Source organism: Fusarium graminearum, chromosome 3 (genome assembly GCF_000240135.3).
Source record: "Fusarium graminearum PH-1 chromosome 3, whole genome shotgun sequence".
NCBI lineage: Eukaryota > Fungi > Ascomycota > Sordariomycetes > Hypocreales > Nectriaceae > Fusarium > Fusarium graminearum.
The window spans coordinates 6,951,769-6,961,582 of NC_026476.1; the positions used below are offsets into that span (position 1 = coordinate 6,951,769).

Sequence of the window (9,814 nt, forward strand, 5' to 3'; positions counted from 1 at the left end):
ACTGAACTAGAAGTCTTGTTCACTGGTGCTCTGGCTCCTGTTGAAAAAGATCAGGACAGCGAGGTTGTGTTTGCTGAACAGGCAGCATCTCTACTGCGTGCCTTAGTTGAAAGACTTGAAAGCCCTTCTGATTTAGGAGCTGCTTCGTCAGTGCACCTGGGGTCGCTTACACTGAATTTCGCAAAGTTCCTGGATGGCATTGTCGATACGCCCAACACTTTGAGAGTAAAGATTCGTGTGTGTCATCTGTGCGAAGTCGTGACCAAGCGAAAGGAACACCTGAACTTACGAGACGATGTCCGCATACGAAACCAGCTACTCGAATATATCTTTGGGTGGATCGCACGCCCTCGCTCCCCGCAGCATGGGCCTGGGTCCAGGCAAGATGACACGGCCCGCGTTCAAAAGGATTTAGACAAGGCTTGCTTGAAATCATTAGCTGACCTAACGTTTCGTTTGCCTTTGCAGCCCTCCGACAGCCATACAGATGCCGGTATGAGCGAGATGAAGTCGCAGATGTTTCATACATATTTCAACCGCTTTCTATCCCTACTTAATCACGAGCCATCGGAGTTGACCAGATCCGACACCACGTTGAGCGTCACACTTCGCGAAGAGTCTGCATCAAACTCAGACCTGGCAATCACCATTCTGTCCAACCTACTCAGTGCCAATATTGACGTCGGTCTCAAACATTCACTCAATATTGGATATCATGACAACGTTGAGATTCGTACTGCGTTCGTCAAGGTTCTTTACAATATCCTTGTTCAAGGGACTGAATTCAGTAACCTGACTGACTCGGCTGTGAGTGAGAAGTACGAAGAATTGTTGGAGCTCCTGACCAGCGATCTTTCTCTTGCCATTTCCATGGCGGTGGCCTGCCCAAGCACGGATGTTGACGAGCTAACTATCTGTCTTCTCACCGTTTTCGAACAGCGAGGAATGATCTTTGAGCTGCTCGAGGCTCTTATTAAACAGGAGATAGCAGATACCGAGAACGAGGCAGAGATTTTGCGTCGAGGGTGTGTAGCGACCAAAATGTTGTCTGTTTATGCCAAGTGGAAGGGGGCTGCATACATCCGAAATACGCTCCAAAAGGTTTTGGAACGCCTCATGTTGACTTCGAAGGATCTTGATCTGGAACTTGACCCTGCAAGGGTCAGCTCAACAGAGGAGCTCCAGAAGAATGCCCTGCAGCTTCGTATAGTTGCCAAGGTCTTCATTGACGACATCTGTGCTTCTTCCACCAGTATCCCACCCGCGTTCCGCAAAATCTGTTACATCATATCAACTGCAGTCATGCCAAGGTTCCCTGATGCAAAATACACCGCTGTAGGCGCCTTTATCTTTCTCCGATTCTTTTGCCCGGCAATTGTCGCCCCGGAAGTGGAGGGTCTTGTGTCAACGACACCATCCAAAGAAATGCGACGCGGACTGCTACTCATTGCAAAGGTCATTCAGAACCTGGCCAACAATGTACTTTTTGGAGCGAAGGAGCCTTACATGTTCCCACTCAACGACTTCTTAACACAAAACATCTATCATGTTACCACGTTTCTCCGCGAGATTTCTGTGCCGCCTCAGCAGTTGGAAGCACACGGTGCCACGGAGTCTTTCGACTTCGGGTCATGCGTGGCACTTCATCGCTTTCTTTACGATCATTGGGATCATGTGAGGCAAACCCTTATTTCTCGTGAACGAAAAGACTATGGCAGAACATCAGGGGATGTTGTTCGAGGACGTTCACCGGCCTTAGAACCCCTGAGGAATTTGATAGCTAACCTTGGTCCGCCGCCACTTGCTGTTTCTTGGAACAGGCCCCAAGTTTCTTCCAATAGTCCGCCATTGTATTCTAGGTTCCAGAATTTCATGCTTCGGAACGCTTTTCGAAGCACTGAATCCTTCTTGACCGCGCGAGCTGTTTATGATGGAGGCGAGAGCAAGGTCGGTATCACTGCAACGACTAAAATTTGTACAAACTGACATTGCATAGGATGGCCTGTCTATTATTTGTGTTATTCTTCGTCATATTGAGACTGAAAGCATCGACTACGATACCTTACTGTACTGTTACCTCAAGATCGCGAGTAGACTGTGGCATCGGCCATTCGGGATTTTGATCGACGCAACTTGTTATAATGGTCGCAATGAGCCTCAGGACGATTTGTTCAAGAAACTAGAGTTACTAACACCATCGGAGCTGTCACAGAATCTAACACGTATCTACGTCTACAATATGAATAGTGCATTTAAGTAAGTCGACTTCCTCAATAGGATCTTTTGGGCTGAGGACTAATGGTTGTGGCAGACGATGCTTCCGGCGTTTGCTGAGGGTATGCACCAAGAATGAGAATGGCGTTTTCAATCCGAAAAACGTGGAGTACCACTTGATAGGGAGCCTTCAAGATTTGCAGGCACATTTTCACCTTAGCCAGCTCCATCTGCCAAAGGAGACAATCAGTGTAGTAACGGACACTCGTTACGTCTTCCAGCCCATTACACGATTGTCCAAGTCAAAGGGCAAGATCGAAGTGATTATCAAGGTGGGTAGTCAGTTTGTCCAGGTCACGACGACTAAAAAGCAAGAGATCTTTGCGGGGTTTCGTCTGGGTACTACCGTGAACGACATCTTTCGCTTGGGTGAAGTTGATGAAGCCCCAACGTCCATACAAACCGAAGACGACTCGGCTTTTGGATTGCGGGCAGACAACGGGAAGATTGTGATGTACTTCACGAGCCCTAAGAAGACCGACGTGCTACAAACAATTCGAGGCGCCAAGGCCAAGCACGGCAAGGATAACAGAACTCACAAATCTGTTGAACGCCTCATCCGTCCACAAGATGTTCCAGGCACTCTTCTGAACCTTTCCTTGGCGAATCTCTCCAGTCATGACCACATCTTGAGGCTGTCGTCTTATAATCTGCTGGGGGCACTCTGCCGGGCTTTCAAATTCAGCTCAGCTTCCAGAATTATCTGCACTAAAGGTCAGTCACCAGACTGCTTTACGAGTGGCTTGTTTGTCTGCTAACTAACGTGTAGATGTGTCTGTTCCTTTAGACCCGAATCGCTTTGTTGTGGATATCAGCAATGAACTGGCACTAAGTGAACCCCAATTGACGTCAGACTTTCTAACCGAGTTCTTTGTCGGTTGGGAGAGTTTCCCTGATGAACAGAAGCCACTCAGTCTAGCTTATATGGCCCCTTGGCTGCCTGGATTGAGAACAAACATCTTGACAAACGAGTTGGATGGCGAGAAGGGCAGAGAAAGGGTTGCAATCCTCTTCCGAAAGCTCATCGACGTGACCGTCCAAGATCACGCACTCACATTTGCCTTGGAGCAGTCAGTCTGGCCAAAGATTGTTCAAGATGAAATTCTCCTTGAGGTTTTCATGGATGAACTTCTCAAGTCGGCCATGACTTACAGCGTGCATGACGATTCTCTGGAGGTCATTTCATCGATTGTGGTTGGTATTGGAACGGTGACACTGCGAGGCAAAATTCTGTCAAGGCTGCGTAAAGCCCTCAACAGGTCATCGTTGCGCCCTACCAAGTATCTACCAGATAATGCAGTCTGGGCTGAGATCTGTACGTTGCTTCGATTCTGTCTTGCTTTGTCATTTGACAATGGCGTGCAGTCCCAGCTTTTCCTGCCTGAAATATTTCACATTGTGACAATGCTGGCGAACACTGGTGCCCAAGAAGTTCGGTTGCTTGTCTATCGTCTACTAGTGAATTCGGTCCATGCCGTGTGCACATCCTTCAACCTGGACGATGCTCGATCAAGCAAGCTCCGAGCAAGTCTCGACTTTCTTTGCGATCCACGCAGTGACATCTTCACAACACCGCCTACCTTTCCACGCGACGGCGCTTCAGTATCAACTTCTCAGGAAGCTGGTCCTGCGTTGACAGCTACCGAGAATCTCGCATCTTGTCTATTTGAGATATGCACTATTGCCGCACCGACGGTTGATCTTGCTAATACATGGCGATCAAGATGGATGAGCCTTGTGGCCAGTACAGCCTTTCAGAACAACCCAGCTATCCAGCCACGAGCGTTTGCCGTCATGGGTTGCTTGGCCCGTGAGGAGGTTGACGATGACTTGCTTTACCAAGTGCTGGTGGCTTTACGCAATAGCGTCAACCGGTTCGGTGACGATCACAATAGCGAGATGCTTGTATCTATTGTCACTTCGCTCTCAAAGATGATGGCTAAACTCCCATCTGCGTCTCGGTACGGCCTCCAGCTATTCTGGCTCGCCATGTCACTAGTACGACTAGTTCCTGCAACTCTCTTCAACTGTACTGCTCAATTTCTTGAGGCAGTTCTAGCAAATATCAGCACTGGGGAAGAGTTCCAAGGAGATAATATGGCACCGCTGCTTCTCCAAGGCAGAGCTCCCTTGGACGAAGCCGCCCTGCCGTTGGAAGAGATATACGGCATCCATTTCGAGCAAGATACATTCCACCTCGCTGTATGTGCATGTTTAGCACGCGGCTTGACGGATACCATGACGAGGCAGACTACTATGAGGGTTCTCGCCTCGTTCTTGAGAATGACCTGTGATGTGGAGGGAAGGGAGAAGCCAGAAGTCACGCAAACCTCGCCATACTTATCCCTCCTAGTGGCGCGTGCTGTTGGTAATCATGAGATCAAGGATAGTCTTTGGTCGGCTGGTATCGACGCAGACGATATCGGATTACTCAACGGAACGCGCAAGCCGCCAGAGCTTGAAGTGATGTCCGATAATGCGTTATTGTTGATTACCTCCATCGAACTTATTGACTTTCAATATGTGGAAGACACCGTCCAGACACGGAGCCTGGACTGGCTCAACATTCTTGCCAAAGAACGACCATTTGTGGTGGAGCGCCTGTAAGTCAAAACAACGGAAGGTGTTTCATTCGTGATACTGACTTTTGCTAAAGCTGCGGAGCCATCCGATCGTTACTGGATGACACCTTACTTCATAGCCAGAATTCAACCACGTTAAGAGCTGCACACACCTTGCTGCGCGCGCTGTCGTCGAGTCCACAATTTTCAAGAGCTGTTGATACAACTGCTGCGCTCACTAACGCTCTTGACTCTATGGGCTTCAGTGGGCTATGGCGATCATGTTCTTTTAGCTCTATGGAGGATGTTAACTGCAACTATCTTGAGTTAACTGAGCACCTAATAGAGGTATGTCCTACTTGGCAAGATCTATTCACTACGCTGTAAAGTTACTGACAATATGACAGTTAATAATTATTTAATATATAGATAGCTATTAAATAAAATTAAAATATTTAATAGAAGCTTTTATAATTTCTTATTTTCTCTAACTCTTTTTATAATTTAACTTAATATAATAGTATTTACTAACTATTTTTATTTATATACTATATAGTATGCTTTATAAATTTTTAATATCTATATATTCTATAATAGTCTATTATTTAATATAATTTTACTCCAGGGGGGCGAGTTGGGCTTTGTGTGGTGGCGTGACATTGACAGCTACACGCACATTTCCCGAACTCAAACTCGAAGCCTTCCTCTAACCGATTTGGCATCGGGAGGGGGTCAGTTTTCCGGGAGTTGTATGTCATGGGCACCGCTTTGCTGACTGTCGATGCCGACTCGTAGAAAGGCAGGTCGTAGGAATCATCACGGACGTAGCCGTTCTTCGTACGGCTACGGTTGGCACCAGGCAAGGCATAGCGATCAGTACGCGACCCGCGACTTGGGTTGTCTGTGGACCTGGATGCCCCGAGAAGCGCAGGAACATATCGAGCCATGAAAGGTTTTGTTGCAGGCACACTAGCAGCGATGATACCAACGTAAATCTCGATCATGGAAGAAAGCCATGTCAGCCAGAACCAATAGGTGATGTTGAAATCATCAGCTGAGGTCATACGCCAGGTCACGTAGGTACGGATAGCACCTGCGATGGTAGCAAAGAAACCTGCGGCGAATAGAATATTGACGATGACAATTTGCCGCTTTGACAACTTGCTGTTCGGGCCCTGCAGGCGAATGAAGATGACCAGCGGCAGGACAACGACAAGAAGATCCGTCACTGTGTTAATGGTGCCGGCAGCCAGAAGGTGAGCAGCTTCGTCTATGCAGTTTTGCTCCTCGTAAGAGATGGTCCAGTAAAGGTGTAAAGGTCTGTTTTGCTAGGTTAGCCAATGTGTTTCGTTGATGATGGCAAGCTGTTCATGATGGCTTACCGACACTGCAGCCAGGTGACAAGGAGGAAGCAGACACCGTTGGCGCCAACCAGGATCATGCAACCAATAATGATGCGTTGAAAGGTTTTCGACGCAGTGCAGGCGAGACGGTACGTCAGAGCAAGCATGGACAGCTTGATGAGAGTTGTCGCGGCGCCAAAAAGATTGTATGCGGCAAAAGCAGACTGAAGCGCAGAATTATACACTGTAGGGTGTACGTTCCATAGGTCTTTGCCCCAACCATAATGCTTTTGGGCAATCAGGCCATTGATTGAGAAACCCAGACAGGGAATGTAGGCAAAAATGATGAGAATATCGTCTGGTCCGAACCCTCTGGTAATGTACTTTCGTGTATATATCCGGATCCCCAAGATGATAGTGACAACAACCATTAAGAAGATAGACACAGCAGTCCCTACTGGTGCGTTCGTGAATGGTGCGTCAAACTGGGGTCGAGGCCATGTCTGAATCACGTCTAAAGGAGGTGCCTTCATGATTCATATGTTCCTCAAAGGTTGCTCGGCCTTAGAATGTCGGTTTATAATGATAAGTTGTGGGTTCGGTGATTTTGTGTCCCTTCTGTCGATGCAAGCTTGGCTTTATTGGAATCGGAGCCCTTTCTGTGTATTAGGTTGAATTGTCGGGTTGCTGTGTTTGTATGGGCTGCAGTTGAGAGAACCAGCCTCCCACGAACTGTGAATTAATGGATGATAGCAATATCACCGAGTAGGTGTAAATACCAGCTGCGAAACGGGTTCAAGCTGGTATATATAGATGCAGAGCATCCCAGTAGCAGCTGTGGAGGTACCTGATACTATACTCTAGCTTTAACACTCTTAATGTTATTGAGACGGTCTAAGCGGCCCTCGCTCTAGTTTGATGTGCATTGAGAAGGTCTAAGCGGCCTTCACTCCAGTTCTGTGGTTCTATGTGAACCCTTTATGAGTTCGCGACCATTTAGGTCGATTGAGTTTGGCCCCGGCTAAGTTAGTATAGACTGTAGGTAAAAGTGAATGATCTACCCGCATTGCCATGGCCCCATCTTGCCTGCATCCGTACAATGAACTAGGATTAGTATAGCCCCCGAAAGAAAGCAAACTCAGCCACCTTACGCTTGAGCAAAAACCGCCTTATCTCTCATTTTTCTCCATGTGTTATTTCGTGCAACCTCTGCCAGACTTACGCCGTAGGCCGAAAATAAAAAGATCCCAAGGGGCTTCATACATGGACGACCCCACGCCACTACTAGTCCTGCAGGTCAAATTTGAGTTTGGTAGATTGAAACAAAGCCATGGGGGGATCTCAAGTGCTCGAGCCTCCCCAGCCGAGCTCGGACTGCCCAAGCAACAGGTCAGTGAACGGACGGTAAGACCACCCGCTCTAGATAGTCGGCTATCCACGATGATTCCACCGGCCAGGGAAAACAACAAGTCCCTGACTTCTGCACTCGGCGATCACTACGTCGCGAATCGGAGGTAAGGTGGACGAGGCAGACCGCGTGGGTTTTGTGCGCGAGAGAAGGGCATGTATATCGACACTCGGGATGACGCTGATACAATTTGCTCCAAAGTTGGAATGATGCCTGCCGCTGTCCAAAGATTTCCAAGTCAGGTGGCTCAGATTGAGCTAAGATACTTACCTAATGATTAACAGCTGCCAAGAACGCTATTGAGAAATCTGCAGCCACCGTTTGTTAGTAGAGACTTTTCCAAACAGGTAAAGACGACAGTAGCCATGACACTGAGTCATGTCAGTACTTTAGCTAAGGGACTTTACATAGTAGCGTTTATTGTAAATAATATAGATACCTTTTCTATTTTAGTAAAACAGCTTAAAACTATTTAAAGTATATTCTTATAAGAGTATCATGGAGAGATTAAGTCGCGACTAATCAGCAAGTAGTCGCTAGAAGATCTTTAGGTAATTTACCTTAAGAGAAGTTAGACTAAAGGATCTAAAGTTAGATTCTTTAAGTTAAAATCTTTAGATAGAGTTTAATATATAATTAAATCTATTTACTATTTAATTATTTTAATTTAATTTTATATATTTATAAATCTTTATTTTTTATATTTAAGAAATTAATATAATTAAAATAATATAAAAATAAAATATTTCTATTAAAAATAATTTAATTAAATAATAATATTTTATAAAAAATAATATATTATATAAATTTATAATAAATAAATTATAATTCTTATAATAAAATAATAATAATATTTATTTAAATATTAATTATTTAATTAAAAAAATATAAAAAGATTTTTTTTATATTAAAAATAATTAAAAAATAATTATATAAACACTTTTATTAAAGCTTTAATAAGATAATCTTATAAGATATATTAATAATTTATAATTATATAAAAATTACTTTTTTATATAAAATTATAATAATAAAAATCTTTAATTAATATTTAAATTTATAAGATATAATAATAAAAAAAATTTAAATTTATTTTATAAGTAAATAAAGTTAAATTAAAATAATAAAATAATAAATATATTTAATTATATATTAAATTTAATTATTAGATTTTAATTTAAGGAATTTAACTTTAAATCTTTTAATTTAATTTCTTTTAAGGTAAATTACTTAAAGATCTTTTAATAACTATTTACTAATTAGTTATAATTAAATCTCTCTATAATACTTATAAGGGTATTAAAGTTACTAAACCTCTATAAAAGGCTTAAGCCCTTTATATATAATATAGCTATAATATATTATATTATAACTGCTTAATCTTTTAATTTATTAAGAAAATATAATATATTATTTATATTTTTATAATTATTATAATATAATATAAATCTTTTAGCTATATAAAAGTTATTAACTTAATTCCTTATTAAAAGGTTATTAAGACTTATAATTATATTAGGCTTATATTAGGCTTATAAAGTAATATATAGTTACTTATTATAGCTAGCTTTAAGGGTTAATATTTATTATATACTTTAGGCCTTAAAGCAGGGCCTAATAGTAACTAGAGGTATTAAATATATTAAGATAAGCTATCTAGCTATAATATAGGCTTAATTTTAAAAGGTAAGCTATTATAAGACTTTTATAATAATTTAAAATATATTACTATTAAAAGGAAAGCAATTATAAAGGTATTAAAATTATTAAACCTCTATAAAAGGCTTAAGCCTTTTATATATAAATATATAATATAGCTATAATATATTATATTATAACTGCTTAATCTTTTAATTTATTAAGAAAATGCAGTATATTACTTATACTCTTATAATACTCTTATAACTGCCTCCCTCTTTATAATTCTAGCCTTTAGAATTATTTAATAATAGCTTTATATATTTAAGCCTCTTTTAATTATAAATCTTATAATTAAATATAATTTTATATTTTCTTATTAATAATTATAAATCCTTTAATATAAAGTATTTAATAAAATCTTATATTCTTTATAATAGCTATTAATAGCTATTAAGACTATAAATTATAATTAATTACTTATTAGTATTTAATTTAAGTAATTAAGTAATTTTTTATTAATTATAAATAATTTTTTTATTTTTATTTTTTATTAATTAAGATCTCTTTTTTATTAACTTTTATATTTT

General features: G+C 41.5%; 3 protein-coding genes across 3 annotated transcripts; 2 read left to right on the plus strand and 1 right to left on the minus strand.

Moving 5' to 3' along the window:
- Positions 1 to 495: 495 nt before the first annotated feature.
- On the plus strand, positions 496 to 5,279 carry FGSG_11599 (uncharacterized protein; the record flags this gene model as incomplete). Its single annotated transcript, XM_011327397.1, has 6 exons — positions 496 to 1,947; positions 1,997 to 2,256; positions 2,312 to 2,988; positions 3,044 to 4,877; positions 4,931 to 5,183; positions 5,265 to 5,279. 6 exons carry the CDS (start codon positions 496 to 498, stop codon positions 5,277 to 5,279), a joined length of 4,491 nt encoding a protein of 1,496 aa, XP_011325699.1.
- A 118-nt stretch (positions 5,280 to 5,397) lies between these two features.
- Positions 5,398 to 6,711, minus strand: FGSG_11598 (uncharacterized protein; the record flags this gene model as incomplete). Its single annotated transcript, XM_011327398.1, has 3 exons — positions 5,398 to 5,414; positions 5,512 to 6,155; positions 6,218 to 6,711. 3 exons carry the CDS (start codon positions 6,709 to 6,711, stop codon positions 5,398 to 5,400), a joined length of 1,155 nt encoding a protein of 384 aa, XP_011325700.1.
- A 655-nt stretch (positions 6,712 to 7,366) lies between these two features.
- FGSG_13936 (uncharacterized protein) lies at positions 7,367 to 7,842 on the plus strand (the record flags this gene model as incomplete). The annotated part of the gene is made up of 2 exons (XM_011327399.1): positions 7,367 to 7,692; positions 7,788 to 7,842. 2 exons carry the CDS (start codon positions 7,367 to 7,369, stop codon positions 7,840 to 7,842), a joined length of 381 nt encoding a protein of 126 aa, XP_011325701.1.
- Between the last annotated feature and the right edge of the window lie 1,972 nt (positions 7,843 to 9,814).